General features: G+C 36.0%; 1 protein-coding gene across 1 annotated transcript; it reads right to left on the reverse strand.

Annotated features, from left to right (window-relative positions):
* On the reverse strand, nucleotides 1–27,305 carry Gtf2e1 (general transcription factor IIE subunit 1). The gene is made up of 5 exons (XM_027936159.2): nucleotides 27,209–27,305; nucleotides 22,585–23,067; nucleotides 9,605–9,806; nucleotides 5,003–5,244; nucleotides 1–1,751 (listed from the first exon to the last, which is right to left on the reverse strand). The coding sequence occupies exons 2-5, from the start codon at nucleotides 23,030–23,032 to the stop codon at nucleotides 1,321–1,323; spliced, it is 1,323 nt and encodes a 440-aa protein (XP_027791960.1). The 5' UTR covers nucleotides 23,033–23,067; nucleotides 27,209–27,305; the 3' UTR covers nucleotides 1–1,320.
* Nucleotides 27,306–27,328: the final 23 nt, after the last annotated feature.

The following is a 27,328-nucleotide window of genomic DNA, read 5'->3' on the forward strand; positions in this document are numbered from 1 at the left end:
TTAGTATAAAATAGGTTTATTGTCAATATTCAGTCATTAATACAACTCAGGTAAATGAAAGATCACTTCATACAAGGCTCAGATATTCTAAAATGCTGTTTTAATTTCACACATGGATTATAAAATGATAAATACTTAAAAATTACAATGCAAGGAAAAATATTACAAAAAATACAATTGTTATAGATCCTTATATGAAAGTCCTTTATTTTAAAGTTCTGCCTTCAGGAATAATACCATGCTACATATTAGAACCCAAATAAACTATGTTTCTTAAGGTTGTAATGCTCAGCAATATACTGAATGCACTGTATATGTCATGTCTGACAAGAATCAAAAGCGAGACAAGTCTTCAACGATGTTTACAAAGAGGGAGAGAATGTGTGTGAGAGAATAATCAATTATTCCATGCTTATTTCTGGGGGAATGAACTTCTTAACTTACAGCAGTGGCAAGAGGCCTATAGAATGAAAAAAATGGGACCAGTCTTGATTTTGTATAAATGATTTTCAAATCATAACAAACTCAGGCAGTTCTAAGGCACTGTTCCCAATACCCTTCACTCTTCGACCCTTTATGTGAAGTTTTTGTCCTTTGTCCATGTTTTTTTTCTAATTTCTTAACAAGCATACTGTATTCTATCACCCAAAATCCTAACCAAAAGGCATTAAGCAAAACAAAAAAATCTACCAGTGTGGTCAATTCTAAAGACATGAATTCCAGATCAGACATTAATTACACAAGATTCAAGCACATCCTTCCCTCTTCTGCACACACATACTCCCTCACCTCTCCTTACATCTTGACCCCAACCTTATTTGGGGGGAAATAAGAAGTTTTGATATGTTTCCCCTCATTAGTTGTTTGTCTATTAGCAATGTGCTCGGATTGGCAGCAATAAAAGGAATTGTTTGGAATAAATTTGGTCAGAATAGGTAAAAAGATGTCATCAGTAAATTATTGTAATTTATTGTAGTAGGCTTCTGAAGGCAGGTAAGATGAATTTACCTTATGAGCTTTCCTTACTCATTTCAAAAGGGAGAAAAATGTCTTTCAAAGGAAAGGAAAAAAATTAGAGAAGGAATACAGTAAAATATTAATACTGTAGTAATAGCAGGGAAGGGAATGCTTACAGCCAACCTACCTTTCTGAGAAGTTTCTGGCATAAAAATTGAACTTTCATTTCTGTTATTCTTTGTGCAACATTAACAGTTGCTTAACATCAACAGGGACAGAAAGACTCTGAAACACTTTTCTTCAAGGGTGGGGAATTTCTTTTTGCAGTGAGCATTACAGAAAGGAGGAAAAGGTAGGGAAAGATCACTCAAAGAGGTCCTCAAACATGCGCTGTCCCATTGCTATGTAGGCTTCCTTCTCTTCTGGTGTCATCTGGGCCACCAGCTCTGGCCGCTGGCTCACTTCACTGTAAGAGAAAGGACGGCCAGCCACCATGACAATGGGGTCATCTGCTACTTCCTCAAACTCATCTTCATCTTCCTCATCCTCTTCCCGACGGTGTGCAGCCACAGCGGCTGATTGACGAGGTGGAGAGTCATCATCAGACTCACTGGTTTCACTCTCTGAGTCACTGCCATTGGCAGCAGACACAGGAGCAGCTGCCCCCACTGAGCCAGCTGTGGCAGAGGGAGTCTTTTTCTCATGAATGAGGAGTGCTCGCATGACCTCCTCATTATCATCAGGCCCTGCACGGCCTTCCTCACGCTCCTGAAATGCGTCCATGTCTATGCCACCTGGGGGTTAAAACCCAGAAAGTTAACATCCTTAAATATAAAAAGAAATCCTTTATAGCTAATGAAATACATATTTTAATGTGTTATATTTAAATAGATAATAATATAATACCACAGACTTAACCAGTTTCATTTCTTGAGTTGCTATCCACAGAGTATTCAAAATGTTTCTCGCAAACGGCAGCTTAAGTAATATAATGGCCAAGTACACAGATTTTATGAGTAATATACAATGGATTTGAATACTGGTTCTTCCATATGCAAGCTGTATCACCTTGAGCAAGTTATTTAACCTCTAAAGTTCAATATCTTTTCTGTAAAATAGGATGATAAAAGAATCTACCTTCTAAGACAATGGATAAAAATATATAAAATAATGTCTATGAAGAACCAAGTACAGAAGCTGGCATAACAGAATATCAAAACATGGCTTCTCACCTTGCTCAGAGTAAATGCCAAAGGCCTTGCAATGACCCATGAGGTCCTACACCATCTGAAACACCACCTGACCACCTACCTCTTACCTCTTCTTCCTCTTACTCATTCTGTGCCAGCTACGGTGGCCTCCCTGGTATTCCTGGCATATACAGGCATACCTCTACCTCAGGGCATTGTAATGCCTGCTCCGTCTTGCCTGGAATAGTTTTCCTCTAATTATTCATACAACTACTACCTTACATCTTCCATGTTTTTAACTTAAATGTTGCTTTATCAAAGCTCTATTTCCCCCCAAAGCACTTATTTTCTAACATCATAAATAATAGGTATCTGATTTGAGGAATAAACATTCTCTCATCACAGATCTACTATTTTGTATGTACATTTTGACTGATAAAATGTAGATGAAAAACTTAAGAAAGATATTTGTACTTTACATTCTGATAATACCAAACATACTATTTAAATATATAAGAGGATTAAAAGTATTGAATTGAACCTGATTCCTGATTCAAATACTAACAATTTATTAGCTGTATGATATTTGGCCAACTCATATCAACTCTCCCTGCTTCACTTTTCTCAATACCTGAAGGGAAAAAAGTAATAATATTTACTTCACTGAATTATTGTGGCAATTAAGTTAATGTGAAGTACTTAGAATGGACCTGGCACTTAGGCCACCCTCAATAACTTAGTGAGATCCTATTTCAAAATAAAAAATAAAAAGAGCTGAGGATGTACCTCAGTGGTAAAGTGGCACTGGGTTCAATTCAGAGAGAGAAGAGAGAGGAGAGAGAGAGAGAGAGAGAAGAGAGAAGAGAGGAGAAAGAGAGAGAGAGAGAGAGAGAGAGAGAGAGAGAGAGGAGAAAAAAAAAGAAAAGAAGTTTAACCACTTCAAAACATTGTCAAAGTTAGAATCTCTCTCCCAGTGATCTTTTTTGCTACTGTGGTATTTCAACAGAAAACAGCAAGGAAGGCATTTAAGTATCTAAGGGAAAACTGCTAAGAAAAGAATGTTCCAAATAGTTACCAACACAGTGTTTTTATTTATGTTTAAAGTAAATATGAAATTAGCAGAAAAACATTAGTTTCGTAAAGTAAATGAAGTCATATCTAAGAGATTTCTAACAAAGTGGTTTGGAAAAGAAAGGAATTTTTTTTTTTTTTATAGATAAAGACAGAAAAAAGCAAGGATAAATGAAAATAAAGTAAAAAGTCTTATTTAACAGTTATAAATTACTAAGATATATACTATAAAACAACTGAGATCACTGATGACAATAAAAAATTCTGGGGCTTAAAGTCCAAGCTACAACAAAAAATATAGGAAAAGCCAACGACTGTGTAAGTGAGCAGAAAGGCAGCAGATCTCTTTTATACAGAAAAGTGCAAAAGAAATGTTGTCTACAGAAAAATAATCTAAAATATTAAAGACATGATCCAAGCTGTAAAATACAAGAGAGCATTCTAAAAGGTACCTGAACATGTTTCTGAAGTTACTCATCTATTATGATATTTCCATAACCGAAGCAACAACCAAAATGTCAGGTAAAAATCAGAAAAATATGGGAAATAAAACTGAAATCATTAATGATTTAATCTATGTATTAATATTAATCTATAACATGTATCTGGTCACTACATCTCAAGTATATTAGGATGAAAATGGTATGAAAAAAACATAAAGTAAAATAACTATGGGTGGAGATGGCTCTGGGCAACAAGACTACTTGTAAGGAAAGTAGAATAGAAAGGAATTAGAACTTTCAGTAAAGAGGACATGATTGAAGTCTGTAACATTTGAAAAGATACCAACATGACTTGAAGTTTAAAGAAAACTTAAGTATAGAATAAACAGAATTCACTTCATACATGCACCAGTGAAGTCTGTTCTACATCATGAAAGTGACAGTCTAACTGCTATATAATCTAGAACATCCTAAATCAAAATAACTGAACACAGCAAACTAGTTAGTGAGGAGGGAAGAGTAAAAAGTAAGGTGGTCAAGGAAAACTTCTTTTTGACTGGAGTTAAAATATCAAAGAGAATCACACTAGAGGTACTACCCAAAACTCCATAGTACTTTTACAATCCCTAGAGCATACAGTATACTAAATGTTCATTTTTAAAAGGAAAAGAGGTTAGGGAAAAGGCCAACATCAAGTGACTTTCAGTTACTGATGATTCTTTACCACTAAAGAACCATTCTCAGGTGATATGCTAATAACAATAAATAACCTGGGAATAGGTATTGATGAGATATAACCAGAGGAACATAGACTTCTTGCCACCTGTTTTCCAGTTTTCGAATAGTATTTGTGTCCAGTCTTAGATCCTCCCATTTTCTATATCACATTCTTGAATCCAGTACCCTAGACCCAAACTTAGAAAGCAAAATTTTGCAGTTCTCAAACTTGTAAAGATTATTATGCAATTCTCAACCCTTTCTGGCTCATGAAGATTTCCAAATTATTCTAGAATAAATTTTTATCAACAATGGACTGTGAGATATTCAATCCTTTACATATGTGACATCTTTGTATATATTTCAAATAGCACAAACACCTTGGTATTTTAGAGGAAATAATATTAAAATATTTGGACTAGTGTACAGTTATGGCTTTCAATTCAAAAAAATAAAAATACATATAAATTAGGGAAGTAGAAGATTAAAGGAGAGATGAATTTGTAAAACAAGATGAGGAATGATCACAGTTACATTACTCCATAGTACTTTTACAATCAGGTGATATTCCAGGTATTTCCCACTAAGTTCATTTTCTACTGAACCCAAGACATAGACTCTTACCTTCCTTCATCTCTTCAGAACTATAGGCCCCTTGGACAGTACTCTCTCTCAACCAAATAGGTCTCTCCTTGGCAGATTTTCCCTCCAGCGATGTGCGATGAACATCATCTTGATCTTCCATGTTAATTACAACATTCTGAGTGTATAGGTCTTCGTAGGAAGGGCCTTTAGTAGTCCATGCTTCTCGGTGGTGCCCACCTGCCAATCCAGCAGCTCCAGCAGGAGTTGCTGAACGGTCCTTGCTATAAAAAGATTAGAGGAAAATAGAAAAGAAGAAAACTTAAGTCTCAGTGTTGGAAAAGAAGAATAGCTGGAGATGGTCACTAAATTCTTATGAATAAATGCTTTTCAGCTTTAATAATTCTCAGGAATCTCTTCTGTAACTCAAGGAGAAAGTTGAATGGATTAGAACAAGACATATTTATTTTTTAAGTTCCTTAAACACCAAATCCTATGGTGTATCAATGACTATGGTTTTATAGATTAAGATGGTTCAATAAATCTACTTAGGGGAAGGCAGGAATAATGGTGACATAATTCACTAAAAGATAAAAAAATTAAAATTAAAAACTTTCCCAGTAACATCTTTCATTTTAAAAACAAAATATGTTGGAATTTAAAATATATTTTCTTAGCTCAACCCAGAATAATCCAAACTGATTTTGAGTGCTGACCACAGAGATTATTAGAAAATTATTCTATAGAGTGAAACCTCAACTCAGAATTAAATTCTCCTTCTACAACTCACAAAGTATGACATATCCCTCTGCAAAGACCAGCCTATTTTCTATCAAGTTAAATTGTTCTATTTCCATACCTAATGCTGTCTCTTTGTATAGGTCCTCAACTGCTGTTTCTACCCAACAGGGACTATGTTCTATTTTTCTGTGTATTGTTTGCTCCTTACCTCTACTCCCCCCTGACCTTTGTCTGTTAATGTAAGTGTGATCATTCCTCATCTTTTTCTCTGGTCACTTGTGTCCCCCCATTTCTGAGTTAGTCAAGTTTTCTGTCTTTTGGCTGATTCCTGCTTTCCCTACTTCTTGCAATCTATTCCAAATTCTTTTGACTATACCTGATTCTGTATTTGAGCTCAAACCTTGTCTTTCTGTCAACTAGTACTGTTTTGGTTTTTTTTTTCCATCAATTTTTATGCAGGACTCCTCCTTCTCCTTCCTCTCTATCTATGTATCTATTGTAGTAGTGGGGATTGAATGCAGAACTCCTACATGCTGGCAAGCATTGTACCCTGAGGGACATCCTCAGCACCCCCTTGCTGTTTAGATAGCTATAACTATATTCATTCTTTAAACATTCAGTTTCTTTTCTTTTTTTTTTGGGGGGGGGGGGGGTAGTGGGAGGTATTTACTATGTATTTAATCTAGGGACTCTTTTAACACTGAGCCACATTCCCAGCCCTTTTTATTTTGAGACAGGGTCTCACTGTGTTGTTAAGGGTGGCCTCAAATTTGCAGTCTTCCTGTTTCAGCCTTCTGAGTTGCTGGGATTATAGGTATGCACCACAGCGCCAGGCAAATTTCAAGTTCCTTGAACTAACTGCTGACTCTATCTATTCCTTTTGCTATCTTCTTTTCAGTGTTCACTGACTGAATTTCTTGGCCTCATTTTTAAAAAAAATTTTTTTTAGTTGTTGATAGACGCTTATTTCATTTATTTATATGCGGTGCTGAGAATCGAACCCAGTGCCTCACACATGCCAGGCAAGTGCACTTCCACAGAGCCCAGCTTCAGCTCCAGCTTCATGTTTTTCCTTGATGTCTCTGAGTCTTTTCCTTGGAACCTGGACCACTGTGTGTGTAAAGACTCTCATTCTGATGATGATAATCAATCCTTTGCCTTCTATCCTCATAAGCCATTTCTTATTTTTCCTTCATTTTAGTCCCTTGTCTGTTCTGGAAACTACATTGATCTACATTTCTTTCTGGGCCCACTTCATACCTACTCAGGCTTTCTGTCTTGTGTTTAGTTGAGGTTTCATCTCTGTCCTTGTATCTGACTAGCCTGTTACATCTCTTTTGCAACACTGTTTCTGACCTTCTTCAAGAGGTACACTTGGACTTGTCCCATTCTTTCTGTCCTGACTCTGGATATGTACAGATCCAGTGATACTTTTGCAATCAAACACCCACTTTCCAGTTGTTCAGTCCATCCTGACCCCATCATATAATTCATACCTTCCAGCTTCTGCCTCTTCTACCTTCTGCATTCTTTTCATTACTCTAGTTGTACTCAGGACTACTTTGTAAACCTTTTTTACCACAGTCTTTTCTTTCTGGCACCTACTGTGTCTGTTCCATGTCTCAGTCACTTGTTTTGCCGCCTTCCTATCTGCTTCCTGTTTCCCACATTCTAGCAGTTGCCTGTTCTCCCAACTCTGAGTCTTTCCAAATATATCTGATTCATCTATTTGTTTGCTGTATTCTGAAGTTTCATGCAACAGTTGTAAGTAACTGGTTTCTATCTTCTACTTCTTTCTGAATGCATGTGATATTACTTTTTGTACCATTAACTGTTTATCTCAATTGAACCATATCTGTCCCTAGTCATTTTTTAAAAAAAATTTTTTTGTAGTTATAGGTGGACAAAATGTCCTATTTGTTTTATTTTTATATGGTGGTAAGGGTCAAACCCAGTGCCCCACACATGCTAGGCAAGCACTCTGCCACTGAGCTACAGCCCCAGCCCCAGTCCCTAGTCATATATTTGTTCTGTTTTTTACCTATTAATAGTGTCTTCTAAAAGGCTATGTAATCTGACTCTGCTTATTTTGGTGTGTTGGCTTTTTGAATTTTGGTTTCCCTTAGCATTCACTTTTCTTTTTCTTGGCCTGATCTGTTTGTATGTTTGTGCTTATTCTACATTCTGAGTCTCTCCTCCCTCACCCATTTGTCTCCCTGAATCTTTTCAACACCTCTTCTATCCTCAGCCAACACCTTTACTCTGTTATGCTGAGCCTGTTCTCTATACCAGTCTACCCCAAAAATGGGTCTCTTGAGCTTTGCTAGGTAACCCCACCTGAGAGAGACAAAGTTATCTTTCCTTCTCAAATGATTTGACCACTCTTTCTCAGTCTACTCTGTTTTTGTTTTTCCTTGCAGAACTGGGAATTGAACCCAGGGGCACTCTACCACTGAGTTACACACTCAGTCTTAGTTGGGAATACAGATATGAGCCACTGGGCCTGGCATCTGTTTCTTTATACATACTCAGGAACACAAAATTTTCATATACGCTCCTCCTTTAGTGTTAACTCCGAAAACTATCTCGTGAAGGTATAAGTAATACTTTAAATAGAGAAAAAAAATAAGAAAGCTAGAAAGAAAGAACAAAATATTTTAAATAAATGTTAACAAAGGACTGTGTTAAGAGTCTATAACTCTCTATAACTGTGTTAAGAGTCTATTTCTATAACAGTATTCTGTTATAGAAATTTAAACAGTGTGATACTCTAGAAAGACAGGTCACCATAGACTAGCTTCCAAGAAGATAACCAGCATGCTAAGATAAGCAAAGTATAAAGATGAAACAAATCTAGATCCTTTAGGATGTAACTGAGCTGTGAAATCAACCAATTTTGAACTGTACTGCCTCAGGGCTTCTGGTCATGCAAGACAAATTTTTGTACTGTTCAATCTATTTCTAGTTGGATTTCTGTTATCATAGGCAAAGGCCATCCTGATGTATAGTCTCAGATTAGAAAATGCACAATAACTGGTAGAGATGCAAAACTTTCTCTGGAAAACTGAATATATTTTTTTTACCACCCAAATGAAACTCAGGAACCTCTATCCTGTAACATCATGACCAGAAGGAATAAAATACTAAGAGTATTCCTAAAAGCTGTACAACCAGAACTTATTAAGCTCTACATCGAGTAGGTGGTTAAAAATTTATCTTGATACTGGGAAGAGAGGAAAAGCACAAAGCAGTAGAATACTCACTGACCCCAGTTCTTGTTAATGCTTTTTCAAAAAAGAATATAACCACTTTTTATAGTAGAACAAAGGCTGACTCTGCAATTCAGACATTAGTGCACAACGATAAAAATGGGGAGCTACTGTCAAATTATTAACAACTATACTTTCAAGGAAGTTACATTCAAAACTAAGGAAAGCAAGAAATGTGTAGCTAAAATGTCTTAAAAACAAAAAAAAAAAAAAAAGAAAATGCTATATGGAAGAATTTCAGTCTTCAAAATCAGTCTAGGAAAATTCAAATATCCCCAAGAGGCACAACTAATTTAGGATTAGCTAACAACTGGCTGAGTTACTGCAGGCCTGAGCAGAGTGAGTAGCTGAGGTCAAACCTGAAATATTTAAAGATTTTTGCCTAAGGTCCACACTGTTCTGCATTCAATACAAACAAATTTCATTATAAGCACAAGTGTACAAGAGCTTACTTGTACCCTTTCCCAACAACTGCCCTTTCACATTTTACATACTTGGGTCTACATCATAAGGAAAGCTTATGTAAAATTGTAGCCATTAGTTTCCTGATAAATTACTTACCCACTCTTGCTCTCCAAAGTTAAATAAGTGCAAGTTTAAGGGTCCTTGGTAAGGGCACAGGGCCTCCACTCACCTTTGTTTCAGGGCTGGGATTTCTGTGGGTTCTGGCTCAAGTATTTCATATGCCAAGTTCACATCCTCTGTCTCCCGAAGCAATTCATAAATGGGCTCAATTTGTTCATTAAACCTTGCCAAAAGTGTGCGAGCATCTTTTTTGGGCATTGCTGATTCATCCTCTTCTACCTCTGTATGGCAAAAAGTACAGCGGAAAGTTCCTACAGAGAAAACAAAACTTTCAGGTCAGAGAGGTAAACTGCTTCAGAAGAGCCTTTAGCAAACAGTTCGTCTCCACTCCTCCCCCAACATTTTAGTAAGACTTTCAAATATGCAGAACAGCTGAATGAATTTTACAGTGAACACCCATATACCCACCTTCTACATTCTACAATTAACATTTTGCTACATTTATTACATATCTACTCATCTCCCTATGCATCTATCACTTTTCATAGTAATTTCAACCACAATGGTTTTTAATCACATTTCTAAGATATTTACATACATTTTAACTTAAAACCAAATTCTTTACAGCTTATCACTCTACTTGTACCCTTTCTCAACAACTTCCTTTTCACATCATATGGGTCTACATCATACAGAAAGCCAATAAAATACCTAAAACTAAAAGCTTCTGATCATCTTGTATATCACCACATGGCTATTCCTTCAAACTTATTAACCATTTATACCTAAACAAACTTAGGTATAAATTAAAATTTCCAAAATTAAAATTCAAGAAACCTCTTATTTCTATATTCCTCATATCCAACTTAGAACTAAACTTCAGTAATTCCTTAGGAATGTCCTAGATTTTTCACATCTACTGTCATTATTCAAATCTAGGCCACCATTTACTCATAAAAGGGCTTCCTAAATATGGCCTCTAAGTTCTCCCTTTCTAATTCCAAGTTTCCTATGCCACCACCTTTATCATCTTATCCTCTTGCTTTAAAGTATTTGATTGCTGGATTTCTAATGTACACAGCATAAAGTCTAAAATTTCTCATCCCAAATTCAGGATCTTAAAGAATTTGGCTCCAAACCTCATAACCAACCACCATCATCTGTCAAGAAATTATTTTATTTGAACAGTGCTTTGTTTCAAAAAATGCTTCCACATATTACTTTTGATCCTTCTATTAGTGCCTGTTATGGTTTGGATATGAGGTGTCCCACTAAAATCTCATGTGACAAACAATGCAAGAAGGATACGAATCCTGGGAAGTGATATGAGAACTGAGACTCTTAGGAACTTGGGATTTGCCAAAAGTCACATAGCTAATAGAAGAAAAAAACAGCAATTATTTTATGTTAAGATTTTATGAAGTGTCAGGTACTACCAACCCTCTGAATTTTGTATTATTATTGCCCATTTAAATCTATAAAATAAGCTGGGTTAGTGATGCACACCTGTAATTGCAGCAACTCAAGAGGGCTGAGGCAGAAGGATTGAAATTTCAACACCAGCCTCAGCAATTTAGTGAAACCCTGAACAATTTAGTGAGACCCTGTCTCTAAATAAATTATAAAAAAGGCAGGAGATGTGGCTAAGTGGTTAAGCACTACTGGGTTCAATCCCTGGAACAAAGAAAGAAAGAAATCTATAAAATATAGTAGTTCTAAGGGGCTCAGTAATTTGCTCAAGATCATATAAATAAAATACTAGCTGAGAGGAAGGGTGGGAATTAAATCAACCCAAACTGTTAAACTCAAGCACATAAGTGTAATCTAACAGTCTACACAACTAGCACTGCACTTGGGTTTCCAGTTTATTCTACATAAGAACCATCCATCCTTTCTAACTCAACTTACCTCAGGGATTAAAACATATCAGATAAGTAATTAGTGCCTGTTACGGTTTGGATATGAGGTGTTCCGCTAAAATCTGATGTGATAAACAATGCAAGAAGGATCAGACGTGAAATGATTAGATCATAAACTGTGATCTAATCAGTGGACTAATCCATTTGATGGATTGATAATTTGAAAGGACACTGAACTGAGTAGTAACTACATGCAGGTAGGGTATGGCTGGAGGAAGTAAGTTATTGGAGGTATGCCTTGAGATTTTTGTCTATGGCTGCTTTGCACTCTGCTCTGTTTCCTGGCCACCACGAGCTGAGCAGCTTTCCTCTGCCATGCTTTCCATCATGATGTTCTGCCTCCCCTCAGGCTCACAGCAATGGAGTAGGCTGACCATGGACTGAACCTCTGAAACTCAGCCAAAATAAACTTTTCCTCTTCTAAGTTGTTCTTGTCAGTGATGTAAAGCTGACTTACACAGTGCCTGGCACACTTTAAAAGCCTCCATATGTGACTGACATATAACCTCATACCTACCCATTCTAGCCCAGATACAGAATAAACAAACTATGCATTTATGCTTTGATGGAACACTAGATTCCACCGATATATTCCTACTGGAATAAGTTTCTTTATTGACCTGCCCTAGTGGCCAATAGCCTATCAATTCCTTGTTCAGACACCCTTGTCTAAAACATTCTCTATCTTCCTACTATCTAAATACTACATAATTTTTCATGTCTATCCCAAATAAGTTAGAAAAAATAGAAGAGAGACTTCCTACTATCTAAATGCTACATAATTTTCCATGTCTATCCCAAATAAGTTAAAAAGAAAAAAAGAGAGAGAAAAGCAGCCCTTCACAGCTAGACTCACAGCTCACTAATATCCAATAAGATCCTGTGTAACCATGATGAAGTGAGGCAAAACAAACCACTGTGGAGTCCAAGGCAAGGACTTTGTACAAACCACTGGTGGGGGGAATGCCCAATGAACCTCTTTACCAATTTCAGTTTTAGCTTTGTCCTATTCCTCGCACCTAGTAGGGAAGATTTATTAAGGTACTAAATTATAGAATTTCCCCACTTCTTGATAGCACCTAGTCTAGAGCAAACCCCACCACTTTCTAGACTCCTCCCGCAAACTACCCAACAAAAGCCAAAATTCTCTAAGTTTGTCCAGTGCCATCTTACTGAGACACTCTAGCTCCCCATGGGACATGACTACTCTTGCTGCAAAAAGCATCCAAAAACATAACTTTGGCTGCTCTAGGTGTATATAGCATGATTTTGACTAAAGGTCATCAACATAAAGATTGTAGCATCATCAACTGCACAAGAATACCACTTACCAGGATAAAGAGAAAAAGAAAGTTCTTTTCTTTTTGCAGGCGACAGATATCAAGGTGCTTTAAATTTCTGAATCCATGTTATACACTGGCCATTGAAATAGGTGTGTTAGATTCCCACTTTACAACTGCTTAGAGTTTCTAAAAAGGCAGTTTAGACTAGAAATTTAGATATGAGAACATAGAGATGATAACTGATGCCAAGGTAGATCAGAGTATCCAAAGAGATTGAGGAGAGTAAGAATAGGTTATCAAGGTATAAGCCCAAGAAAATGGAATCCTTGAGAAACAGAAACAGTATCACCAGAGGGGCAGAATATGTTTAAAGGAAATGGTATGGTCCTAACTTTGAAAGTCAACAAGAATGAAAACCAGCTTTTATATTTAGTAACAAAGGTTAGTACTGAATTTGGTTAGAGAGGGTTTAGATGGCACACTATCTTAGATTATACTCTAACTCTTCTAAGCCTCTTCTCTTCAACAGAAACAAAACATAATCCTGTGGGAGTCAAAAATAAATTATATAAAATAAGGTTGAATACAGCTCTCAAATACCTGCTGAATTAAAAATAATTAAAAAAAACCATATCCATATGGGATTTAAGTTGATTGTTTAAAGATAGGTACTAATAGAGATCACCAAGTAGGTGGTTGAAAAATTATACTACGGGCTGGGGATGTGGCTCAAGTAGTAGCGCGCTCGCCTGGCATGCATGCGGCCCGGGTTCGATCCTCAGCACCACATACAAACAAAGATGTTGTGCCCGCCGAAAACTAAAAAAATAAATATTAAAAAAAAAAATTCTCTCTCACTATCTCTCTCTCTCTCTCTGTCTCTCACTCTCTCTTTAAAAAAAAAAAAAGAAAAATTATACTACACTGAAATTTGAAATTTCAATGGTGAAAATATAGTTACCAGAGAGAATGGCAAAAAACAAAATTTATAAGAAATTAGGTGATCTTAAATGGGTCTTGAATGCTATGCTTCATTTTGACTTTATTCCTCGGTAAAAGGAAAGCCACTGAAGAACATATTTACAAACATTAATTCATCGTAGTGGAATTAATACTTAGGCCCTGCTCCAAATATACCGATTCAATTGGTCTGAGTAGGGCCCAGGAAAATAAATTTGAAGTATCACAAAGAATTCTGATGCACACCCTTGAAGGAGAATTACTATTAAGTAATCAAAATGATAACTATTCCAAATCTTCTTGTAACTAAACTACTCTATGCTAAGATGTACATACAGAATTTACTACTCAAGAACAAGAGAAGAAATTGGAATTGAAGCTCAGTGCTCTGTACCATTTTTCTCACATATAATATCAAGGCAAAAACCTGAAACAGTGACTCTAAGCCACATAAGGGAGTATATGTTAGCTATATTTGATGATGCAGTAGCTGAGAGAAAATGAAAGCTACTAGGTTTCTGAAGGCAAAGACTGGCAAATCATGGGATTGAGGGAAAAAATGAGTTCAAGGATAACACATTTGTTTAATATCTATACTCCAAACTACAAAAAAAAAAAAAGAAAGAAATACAAATATTTTCATGTATTCATCTAAGACAAGTCTGACATATAAGGGAAGTTTGCCAGATCATAACTTGAAAACAAAATCCATTAAACCTGGATTCATATACAAATTTGTCTAACTCAAAATACTAAATTCATTTACCATCCTGAATTACACATCCCTTTCCCAACCTCCTCTCATTCTTGCCAGCAACTACTTAGCAAACCTTTCCCATGTATATACTACAGGTCTCGTCTTTTTGTTGTTGTTGTTTTGTTTTAATATGGAACAGAAAGAATTCACATGTCTGCATTTACTTTGCTGAGTCTTAACCTATCAGGTTTTTCCAGAAAGATCAAAATATATCCAGTTGCAGATTAAAGGCACTCAAAGTAGAGAGAAAAAAAAGACATTTTACAAATATACATTTTAAAACTATGTTATATGGGCTGGGGATGTGGCTCAAGCAGTAGCGCGCTCGCCTGGCATGCGTGTGGCCCGGGTTCCATCCTCAGCACCACATACAAACAAAGACGTTGTATCCACCGAAAATTAAAATACATAAATAAATAATTAAATATTTTAAAAAATTCTCTCTAAAAAATAAATAAATAAATAAAATACGTTATAGTTATATATTCAGTATTATAGAAATGCTCCTGTTCTATGGTTCAGGACTCTTCCAAGAAAGTTATCACTCCAAAGCAGAAGGAAAGAGTGGAGAACTAATTGTGAGGTGGGAGAGGGAGGAGTAGAGTGCAGGGAGAAAATTCTAGTCCATCTCAACTTTCTCCCCAAATATGAAAAGTAAGGGGAACAGGTAACAAAAGAGAAAAACAACAAACAACAAGTAAAGATCAACAAAATTGAGAAACCATAGAAATGGCATCTATAGTGTTGACCAAGGCCTTCAACTTCACTGCTTCTAGTACATTATTCATTTTAACAAATGTCACTTTAATTATAAAACAATACAAGACAAAGTGAAAAAACTGTTTATCCTTAGTTTGGCAAGAAAGTGCTTTGAAAATTTATAATTGAGAAAACAGATACAAAATGAGACTGAGGGTAGAAGACCTTAAGCATCAAGTCCTAAATAATCTTCTGAGCTGCTTTTCTAGAGTTCACATTTTAGTGAGAATCAGTCAAGACAAAAAAATAACATGGGGTGCTATTAAGTTTTATGGGGGTGGGGAGAAGGCAGGAAAGAAGGATTTTTTTAAAAGGGTATGAAAGAAATTCATATATAGGAAATTCATGAGATGACTCTCTGAGACAGTCCTAATTAGTACTGTAAATCCTATGAGTAGGCTATAAGTTAATGCCCACAATACATTAATCAAGGATCTGTCAAAGATGTTATAGGTAACTGGAATATTATTCAGACATTTTATTCTTACAAATATAAAAATAATAATTAGCTGGATACAGAGACATGCTCCCGTAATTTCAGCAATACAGGAGGCTGAGGCAAAGGGTTTTCAAGTCCAAGGCCAACCTTAGCAACTTAGTGAGACTTAAGCAATTTAGCAAAAACCCTGGATCAAAAAATAAAAAAAGACTGGGTATGTAGCTCACTGATTCTTACTATGGTAAAGCACCCCTGGGTTCAAACCCCAGTACCACAAATAAAATGAAATAATTGTTCTTTCTTTCTTTTCTTTTTTTTTGAACTGGGGATTGAACCCAGGGGCACTCCACCACTGAGCCATGTCCTCAGCCCTACTTTGAATTTTATTTAAAGAAAGGGTCTCACTGAGTTGCTCAGCACCTCACCATTGTTGAGGCTGACTTGAACACATGTGGACCACCCCAATCGCTCAGCTAATTAACTAATTTTAAGAGGACAACTGCTTTGTTATGAAGCAGTGCTGCAGTGCACAAGGGGGAGAGTCAAGTTGCAGCCCAAGCCCTCAAGGCTGGCCAAGGAAACTGGAAGGATCAAATGTCTGTTGCTGCAGAGACCTCATCCCAGAACAGTGAGTAGTGGAGTCTCAAGTTTTCTGACATTCTGCTTTCCTAAGTCTAGCCAACCTTCTGACCTCCTTTCCAGGAGTGCACATTCTAGTGGAAATTCCACATTCTAGTGGAAATCAGTCAAGACAAAACAATAACATTAGGTACTGATAAGTATTATGGGGGAAAAAATGTATGAGTGGAGATTTTAAAGTAAAAAACACAGAAAGCCATGCAGATATCTGGGAAAAGAGCATGCAAAAAGGCAAGAAGCAAAGACATGCCTGATGTTTGCAAGACATAAATAAGATGGCTCCTATGAACATGGGAGAGTGGTAGAAATAAAGTCTCTCAAGTTCGGAGGTGGTAAGGTTGAAGGGACTGGATAAGAGACCTTATAAATTCTCTTAACAAATTTTCTGAGTGAGGGGAGAAGCCTTTGGAGAGTTTTAAAAAAAAGAGTGACATGACCTGTTGTGCTCTTTAGAAGGCTAATGCAACAAATAGTCTATGGGCAGCAAGGGTGAAAACAGAACTGGCTAATGAAAACAAGGAGACTCCCTTAGAGTAGCTTAAAATCAAGCAAGACATGTAGCTTGAAACTTTTCCAGACAAGATTACCAAAAAACCCTCGAAGAGCCAGGCACATGCTTATAGTCCCAGCACTTGGGAAGCTGGGATGGGAGAATCACTTGAGCCCAGAAGCTCAAGACCAGCCTGGGCCACACAGTAAGACCCCAACTCAAAAAAAAAAAACTATAAACTTTAAGACATTATATTAACATATATGATTAATTTTACTGCACTATAAAAATGCTATCTAATACTTTAGGAAACACATTTGGATACTGTTTCCACCTTACAATAGAATATTTTGTAATTATGTATATTGGTAGTGGAGTGGGGAGCTTGGTAAAATAAGACTGTCTAAAACTGAAAATATCATTCTCCATTATGTCACAGTATGTTTCTGAAGATGCCATAATTAAACAGAGCATATTTTCTATATGAAAACTACTACATATGGAGGTTGTAGGTCCTAACCAAGGATTCCAAATTAACTCAGTGATTACCATTATTCTCTAAAAGCAGGGATAAAAACAACCCAAGCTTCTCCATCCTTTTAAAATGTTAACTATGCTTCAAATTAGAGTAGTATGAAGTTAGAGTAGACAAAAACTATATATGGTATATAACACACTGAAGTTAACACAGGCCTCTGGAATCCCAACATACTGTTATTTTACTGTCTTAAAGCCACTGCTTTAAAAACAAAAACAAAAACAAAAAATCCTCTGGAAATGACATGTCCATTGAACACAATGATTACGCAAAAGGATGCCAGGTAATAAATGTTCTAAAAAAAACTATGATTCTGTGAGAAGTTGACCAAGCATAATAACCACAAGCTGTTGTAACAAAATATTTCACTAAGAACCACTGCCTTGTTAGATTTCAAAAGCGCTTAATAGAAGGTAGAGAAAGGTATGCAAGGTAAAAGTACTGGAAGAAGGACCATAACACTTAACAGTTAAGACTGAGAAAGGTGGTAAGAATGGGGACTGGTTGAGTAGAAGAGCCACAGAAAGGAAAACTTAGATTTGTAATTTTAGTATACATTATTTCCTACCACTTCACATATGTAAACAAGTTTACATTCACATGTTACTTACATATTTTTGAAATGAAAACCAATTTTTGTTTGTTTTTGTGGTCCTGGGGATCAAAGTGCTTTCCTCATACATATTAGGCAAGCACTCTACTACTGAACTACATCTCCAACCCCAATAAATATTATTTTGAACAGTTCCAAAGCACTCAATTCCTTCTTAATATGCATAAGTTATGTAGTTATTTCCAGGCTACTCTGCCAGAATTATCAAGCCCTTTGTTACAAGTTGTATAACTCAGAACATTCAAGAGGATATATGTTAAAATATTTAGTCAAATGCTAATTAAAGTCTAAGAAAGTCATCTTTTATTCTAATTCCCAAACTTTATTTTCATAAAGCAAATTTCTTCATTTAAATTGGACAAAGGAAAAATATAGGGAGAAAAATTGTTATTATCTAATAGTATACAAGACAGAAACAAAGTTGTACATTCATATAATTATTTTACCTAAAATAAAATTTTGAAAAATTACCCCTTAATAATTCACTAAAGAACACATAACACTGCAATAATATTCATGTGTGCATAAAGGACAAGAACAGAGAAGGTTTAATTTGTGAAATTAATAAGATTTCAAATGTATTATTGATGTGCACAATATAACTCCCAATCCCCGCTACTGCAATTGAATTTATCAATGAAATTGGCTACTGTTCTGTTAAACTGGTCTAGCCATACATTATTCCTAGATCTTGAAATGTATCATAAAGGAAAAAAAAAAAAAGTACTACACTTGGGGGCAGGGCAACAAATGATAAATTCAAAGAGGGTACTTGGATGAATACTCACTTGCAATAAATTCTCTAAGTTAGTCTTAAATCAAATTCATCTCAACATGTAGTAGACAAGCAAAAAGTTGGTTTTGATGTGAATATTTGAAAGACAACAACTAAACATGTATGCCAGTATCAAAACTAAAAAGCAAAAGCAACTCTTCGCAAAAAGTCTTCTTTTATGTCAGCACCAAAATACAAATAAATAAATAAATAAATAAAAATTAAAAAAAGAGAGATAAAACACAAAAGTTAAAAAAAAAAAAAGCACTCAAATTCTCAAGATCATCAGTGGCAAAATTTAAGAAGCAGACCTAAAGGTTTGGGAGATAGAGAAGGGTAGATAGATGAGGGAAGGCACATATTCCTTACTAACTTTCCATAACTTGTTTTCATATATTCATTTAACTTATTCTAATATTCACCTCTTCCACATTTACCATCACCACCCAAATCTACAGCTTTCAATTTTTCTATAATTTTCTAATTAACTCATTCTGGGAAAGATTCCAAAGATGACTGAGGAATCAGCAATTAAGCAAATGATCCTAGATTTCTTTTTGTATTTGTCTCTGCTTTTAGCATTTTAGGGATTGAAAATATTGCTTATAAGACATCTCCTGTCCCAAATATTTGGAGATGAAGACAGGAAAAGTGGTCTGACCTAAGATGGCAAACATTATTAACAAGTCTTGAGAGTCTCACAAATGTAGGACTCATAGTTTGTAAATGTTACAAAAAAGGAATGCAAAAAGAATTTCAATGATAAGGATTCAGATAGTTTATTTATCTAAACCAAAAAGCTTTACTTGAAGTCATAAAGCAAGAGGGACCCATGATCTAACCCCATGCTTACATACAAATATCAAGTAGATACCAAGTTTACTTGAATATTCCAAGTAATTAGGAACTTATCACTAGAGATCTATTCCCTTTAGTGGTAATGTTTAAGAGTTATTTATTACAGATATAGTTTAGTTATTAAAGACTTCTTTATGCTAACCCTTAAACCTAGTATCTCCAAGTCTTTTTCCTAGAAGCCACAAAGTAAGCTGAATCTCCATAAATGCTATCATACTCTTCCTTAATCAGTCTAAAGCATCCTAGCAATTTATATATCCCTAGACTTACATAAGATCATCCAAATCCAAGAACACAGACATGGTATATGTAGCAGCCACACATATCATTTGAGGAGTGGAACCAGATAATCTCTAAATTCCTATTTTTAAGACTTTATTAAAGATTTATGATTCCTTTTTCAAAAATTCAAAATTTCTCTATCACAGAGTTTACCTAAAATGGTATTTTGTTCACTCTAGATAAATTTAGTAATTTAGGTCTTCCAAACTATTTTTTATTCCACCTAACAATTTTATTTTATTCAATCCCCATTAAAACTACAGTACCATATATGCTTTTACAGAAGTTGTAAGACTACATTCTTTTGGCCAATATGTCTACTACTGAGAATTCTTAAGTACCAATAAGATATTTTGAATACCTTTGTACACATCGTATTTTACCTTTGTACATATCGTATTTTATTTCTGCTTAAGTTGAAAAGTTTTTTTCAACTTAAGCAGAAATAAAATACGATATGTACAAAGGTATTCAAAATATCTTATTGGTACCAGAAAAAAATAGATAAACTCAAAGTACCCAGAAGGGGTACAAAGGAAAACAGAGAGAAAGAACGAAAACTGAATAAACAGGAAGCAAACAAAGAGAAAAAGACAAAAGATTTCTCAGGAGAATGTTCAGCTCGAGAGAAAGGTATTAGTAAAAGAAAAACAAAAACAACAACAAAAAAAACCTGATAAGTAAACTGGGGCCTAATATATCAACTAAGCAGCATTTTTGTCCTGAAAGGGAACTCAACAAAGGTCAAGTATATTCTCAGAAAAAGGCCACTTATGAGTATAAAATTTTCAATCAAGATAACTCAAGCTTCACATAGGGGAAAAACTGCTAATTTAATAATAGCATCCAAGATGGTCAGGATACCCTCCTCTGAGTAACATCAAGGTTAAGTGACTTTTTCTTGCTTTCCTGCACCTCCTCCTTTCTAACTTCATGCTAACCATAACTCTCATGTTAAATACATTGTTCAGACTAGACACAACATACCTCTCTCAGTTGTAGCTTTCTTTCATAAAATTTCCAAGCTCTTTTTTATTCTATCTCAACTCACTGACTCATATAACTCTGGCTATATTTGGATATTAGGCTAGCTTTTCTGTAGGCAACTGATTATAGCTAGTTTTGTTCAGACACTAACCCTGGATAAAATTCAAAAAGCATCATGGATCAATTGCCTAAAAACTGATATATAAATAGGGGAATCACCTCCTTTTAGAAAGTTTCATAAAATTAAGAAAGACTCAAAATGATGAATAAATACAGTAGAAGCATATTACTTCTGATTATCCTCTCTGAGGGACTGGATAACACCTTCCACTGCAGTCAAGAGTGATGAAGACAGGACCACTGTAACACCAACATCTGCAGAGAATCACAAAACCAAAACCCAGAGCTCTTTTAAGAAATATGTTCGAGTAAGTGGCAAAAATCACAAGACTCGTTTAGTCTATTTTGAAAGAGCTCCAGATATAGTCTAAAACCTTCCTCTGTAGTATACTCAAGCAATTATACCAGGATAATTAATCTTTTCTTATAATCAAGATCTCTCCTAGTTAAGCCCCTTCGGGGTATAAATAAGTAGGTTCAGACAAGGAAAATTCTTTAAATGATTTTTCACCCAAAATAAACACCTCACAATAAGAATAAATAAATGTTACAGGCTCTCTTTGGTTTTATTTGCTAATAACCTAAATTGATGGTGGGATTATTTCCCATTTCAGTTTTTTAAATTCTTTAGAATGAACCATACATAACATACACAAACATTAGAAAATTAAGCACATACACAAATATGTAATTTTTCAAAACAAAAGGTTTCACATGAAAAGTTTAAAATTAGAAACTTCTCTATAGTTATAAATTATAAAATGTAAAAAAAAAATTTAAACTAAAAAGTAATCTATGCTCTTGAATTCCAACATAACAAAAGAATAATTTAACAACATTGACTCCTTATATATATATTTTTATCTCTAGAAAATAAGACAAAAATCAATCCATGGAGTAATTATTAAAACTAGTCTCTTTTCTAGTTTAAAAATAACTCTCCATAATCCAGCATGATAAAGTTAAAACTTCTCATGATAATGCTAGATACATTGTATTTTTGGAAAATACATGCTTTGTAAATTGTGTTAAGAAAAATTCTTAAAACCAAATGTTGGATTAAATGAGGTGAGTTAATGTTGTTGCCAACCCTGTTTCAGTAATACATGACTGAGACAATAATATCTATCCTTTAATTAATTTGGAAAGGTCTCCCCTCTTATTTCATCTGGCCTTCAGCTGTTAACTTTTTATGGAGGCTTTCCTCAAATCCAGATTATACATCATTGTTATGTACTCCTGATAGAACTTTATATTTCCACTAACAAAATGTTCAAAGACATTTTGTTAAAACTATACACAGTGACTGGTTAGTGCTCAAATATTTTTTAAAAGAAGAGATCAAAAGTAAAGTTGTCAGAACAGCCTCAAAGTAGTATAAAAAAATTAATCCTTTAGGCCACAACTATAAGTCAGGGGTAGGGATGGGGGCAGAAGGGTCATTGGCAGGAAACCCCATGAATGAGTGTACTCCCTTGTGAAGGAGAAAGGTTTTGTAAAAGATTCTCAAAGTACTACAGACAGCCAACCAGGATAGCAAAACTACTTGCATGCTGAGTCACACTAATCCATTCACTTTTCTGATAAGGTATGATTGGTTTAAAATTTAGAGGAATTAAAAGAAAATGGGCACATATTTTAATTGATTCATAATCTGGAATAAGTCTCACCTGTCATGGGATCAAAGAGTTGATTAGCTTCTAAGTCTGTGAAAGTATTACTACAGACAGGACATTTGAAGGAAGCCCGGTTGGTGGAATCTCTCTCATCCGTTTCAATCCTCCTTCTCATGTGGTCCAACTTATATTTTACCACATTAACAAGAGTTCGATAATTGATAAAGTAGTAGTTATGGCGAGTGGTTTTCCCATCTGCAGCAGTCTCTACCCTCATTCTGCATTTGATGAATTTGTCTCCCTTTAAATTGTTCAAAACTGATCGAAGTTGCTTCCGATCAAACTTGAGCAACTCCAGCATGTCTTCCTCTTTCACACAGGGGTTCCGGATCAAAATGTCCAAGGCCAAAGCGTGCTCAATGCCATAAAACCCCCGAATCACGTACTTGGCTAACCTCTTCAATGCTGCTGGAACCTCAGTCAGGACATCTGGGTCTGCCATCTTTAGTTTAGCAGCAACCTTCAACTTTAAATATACTAAATTCAGAAACAAAACAAAACAGGATTAGTAGGGAAGAAGACAAGGTAATCATTTTAAATGTAGAAAAATCAACCCGCTAGCCAGTACCTACTACTATTCTTGGAGTGCCTAAAGGTACTCAAACATTATCTTAAAAGGCTTCTAATACCTAGGCATCTAACAGGGAAGAGGAGGATTTTACTCGATAGAGTACACAAGATCATAGCTAAAAAGCTTGACATATTTCCTACATGTTTACTTTCATGGCCAACAGTGCGCTTGATTCAAAAAGAATGACTTGTTATTCATAACAATGATATATTACATCAAATCCACGTTATTTCAGAACAAGAAACACAAAAATGCTCAATGAGGTACTAACAATTCTTAATGATATAGATCTTTGGAAACCCTCTGATAAACCCAGCTGTTAACACATACTTAAAGTGTCTTTATTTCTTGAGTTTAATTTTCTACTAATACTATAGGATGTTTGACTCAGTCATGCTTTCACAATAAAATCACAACAAATCAATAAAGTACAAGCAATTGCCCGTTAGAACATTTGACAAAAATCTAACTACTATAAATTTGAAATAAATTAACCCTTAGATCCAGAAAGCTTTACCAACCCTGAAAAGTTAAATCTGACAGTTAAGTAAATAACCCTAGTCTTTAAAAAAGAATAAAACGGGGAGGGAAAACAGACCAACATACCCTACATGCTGAATCCATTATAAGTCTAAGGAGAAACTAAATAGATCTAATGTCCATGGCATGGGCCAGAAAGCTGTCCTCTCAAAGTCCAAGCTGGCATGTCATTCTTACACTTATACTGTCAAAAAACCTGTGCTCTAGACATTCTGTGTTTGGTAGCTGTGTGAGCATAACAAAATCCTTTAAACAACTTCAAGCGACAATTTATTCTCCAAGAAGTAAGGGGATGTTGTGATTAATAAATGAGAATGTAAGTAGTGGTAGTAGGGACTTATTAGCAAGGAGAGTTTCCATATCAATTTGATACATTCCAAATTAAAAGTAGCCAGATTATCCACAACATTTTAGATATGGTGAAATTTCCTTATGGAGTAGAGAAATTTCTGACAGAGATATGCCATTGAATTATCTCATCAAAGAATAATATTCTGCTATTAAAACTAGTTTCAACTGAACCTTTTATTTGAAATTATCATCAATACTTTCAGACTTAACATTCCTTTTATAATAAATATTTTTATAGCACAATCCTGTATTGTTAAAAAATTCCTAAATAACCAATCTACACACACATTTTGGGAAAAAAACATAAGGCTCTACCGTAACAAAGGAAAAGATTCTTACAATTGCAATAAAAGATATACTTTAGATGAATCTCAAGCCTAACTATATACAAGGTAAAATAAGAAAGTAACATCTCAATCCAAACCTGTGGTCCTAGGGCCTTCAGGTCACTCCCCAGGGCTTAAGAATGCCATAGAACCATGGCATATTCCTAGACACAGTGTGTTTTCCCTTCCAATTTGGTATATACACTGTACTTAAACTTAGTTCTGTTCTTTTGTTGTTTTGTATGTTCTACAATAGACAGACTACATTATGGCTTCAGAAACATCCAAAGAGCAAAGAATGGCAGACAAATGTCAACATAACTCATTTTCCAATATTGCTTTCTACTACTGTTTTCTCCTTTCTCCTACCCCATACACAAGATCAATGATTCTCAACCCAGGCTGTAAAGTAGAATTATCTGGGGAGCATCTTAAGACTACCAATCCTGAACCCCACTCCCAGAAGTTTTGTTTCAACTGGCCTAGGAGGGCCAGGTTAGGCACTAAACTAATTTTAAAAGCAATACACACCAAAAGTCCCTAACTACTTACCCTACCAACACACATTTCACAATGGAGAGGTACCTGTGGCACTTATTTAGCCTGTTTTCTTTGCCTTAAACACTCTTAGTAAGTCCTAGAGATGACAGTAATTGAGTGTCGTGAGGACTCTGCAATCCAACAGACCTCAGTAAATACTCAGCCTTAAGTTCTGCATATATAAAAAGTCATTAACAATGCCTTTTTCATACAGATGATGTATAAATTAAATAAAGTAATTAACATAAAGTGTTCTGCTTTCAGGACTAGCAGGAAGAGTTTGATTTAAGTATGGCATTCATAATAAAATCCCTTATTTATAAAATTGAGTCTTGGAGCAATATGAAGAATGATCTGAAATAAAGGTGGAGGCACTATGGAAGTATAAGGAGCTGCAGAAATAAAACTGAAACTCAGGTTAAGAAAGCAAAAAATTCCAAGGACAAGATGAATGTAATTTAATCACAGAACCAAAAGACCAAAAGCAAAAGGACCCAACAGTACTTAGGAAACAGAATAGGAAAAATCTTAAACAACTCTTTGCTTTGAGTCACTGTAACTAGGAAAAGTAGTACAATGACAAGTGGTAACACCTGAACCAGTGTTTGGAAAAAAAAAAAAATGAGGCATTCACTTTTAGTAGCATGCCTTTGAGAAAATACCATATGCTAATGCTCTAATGATGGCCCAGCAAGTAGCCTGACAAAAAAAATTAGAGCTCAGGAACAAGAACAAACTGAGCCATCTTGTTCAAATCTCTGTATTTTGAAATCCTCCTTCCTGATCACCATCTTCTCTCCTCCACCACTTCCCCTTCCCCACTCAATGCTCAATCTCCTTACTCAATCCCTGCATTTAAGTTATGTATGAAATGCAAAGATTAGCCATATACATTGTTTCACCCAAAGAATGTTATGAACATTTTCTAAATTAGTTGTCCAAAAAAATTATTCAACATTTTAAAAATCATGACTTCACATAAATTTCAACTTCCAGCTCCTCTGGAAAACTGGAAATGTGTGTGTGGGGGGGGCGGGGGGAGGACCATGTCTGACCATGTCCTCACATAGGAACAAGCTGAAGCTGAACAGCAGTTGACACGTCTAGACAGGGAAGAAGCTTGGTCTCTGGAGACAGTTGAGTGTGTGCTCTCAATGCCCTCCTTTCCTTTTCTTATTTTATAGTTCATCAGTCATTTCCCAGCTTCAACTACCTCCCTACCCAGTCCAGACCCACATATATCCTAATTATGCACACATTTAAGGACTATTACGCCCCAAGCATGGAACTGGAGAAACAAAGTTGAAAAAACACTCTGCTCCACGTCTACCCTTGTAAACCTCATATCCAGCACACTAGCATACTCAGGACTGCAAGAGCCACACGTGCTTTCTCTACTTGCACCTATTGTTCACTTTGTGTCCACAGCTAAGCCCAAACCATTTTCTCCTAACTGTCCTTCAAGTCACATCCTTCTCGAGTCACATTTTCTCAGAGGCTTCCCAGATTCTCTACAGTAGCACAAAATGACCTCCTTTCATATGTTTCATAGCTGTTCCCCTTCTAGCACTTTCTCCATGTCTAAGTCCAGGGACTTCATCTTGCTCACCAATTAATTTCTAGCATCTAGTCAAGTGCTTACATAAAACTTTCAATGCTATGCACGTGTTCTTCCCACAAGCCTACCCTGCCAGCTTCCCCATGATTCACTTCCTCCACAAAAGAAGGCAGACTCTTCACTATCTTTTTCTTAGAATGGTTTTAAGCAAGATATGACTAGATCAAATTCGCGACTGTGAAAGATTATGCTGACTGGGTAAAGAATAAAAGAAGAATGAATGCAGGGCGTCCAGCTAAATTATTCCAGTATACTACTGCTCAGTTCCAGAAGAACTTGGATTCCACACGTATACCTGCAGTTTTCTCAGTCACTGTATTTCATGGCAGGCGCCACGCCTTCACGTAAAGCGGCACACTACCGCGAAACCCCGGGATCCCGCGGCCCTCCACGAGTCGCGTTCAGTAGTGTTCAATCCGCCCCAATGCGAGACCCCGAGACCCCACATTCCCTCAAGCTCTTCCTGTTGGGTCCAGGGCCACACTCGGCGCAGCCACATCCGTCCTACACGAGGTCGCAAACGGGCCGCTCCGGGGTCAATGGTTCTTTGGAAGACTAAAGATAAAAGGTGGCTAGGGAGAGGGGGGCAGTTAAGAAGAGAGGAGCGAAAAGGAGAAGCTGTGAAAAACGACGCCGGGCCACAGCGAACAAGGAATAGGGAATCAGGTTTACCAAAGCGAATCCTCGAACACTCCCACTACAGCTTCCCTCAGCACCTGAACTACCGGCTTAAACAAGCCCACGCCACTGTGCGACAAAGAAAACGTCTTATTCCTGCGACCGGCGTAGGAA

Source organism: Marmota flaviventris, chromosome 8 (assembly GCF_047511675.1).
Source record: "Marmota flaviventris isolate mMarFla1 chromosome 8, mMarFla1.hap1, whole genome shotgun sequence".
Lineage (NCBI taxonomy): Eukaryota > Metazoa > Chordata > Mammalia > Rodentia > Sciuridae > Marmota > Marmota flaviventris.

Excerpts from the sequence above, each read along its gene's own strand:
- Gtf2e1 (XM_027936159.2), bottom strand. The coding sequence starts at position 23,032 with ATGGCAGACCCAGATGTCCTGACTGAGGTTCCAGCAGCATTGAAGAGG. Across the intron at positions 9,807-22,584 it reads ACTCTTTGATCCCATGACAG|GAACTTTCCGCTGTACTTTT; the intron begins GTGAGACTTATT and ends TTTTCTCTGTAG. Across the intron at positions 5,245-9,604 it reads ATCCCAGCCCTGAAACAAAG|CAAGGACCGTTCAGCAACTC; the intron begins GTGAGTGGAGGC and ends ATCTTTTTATAG.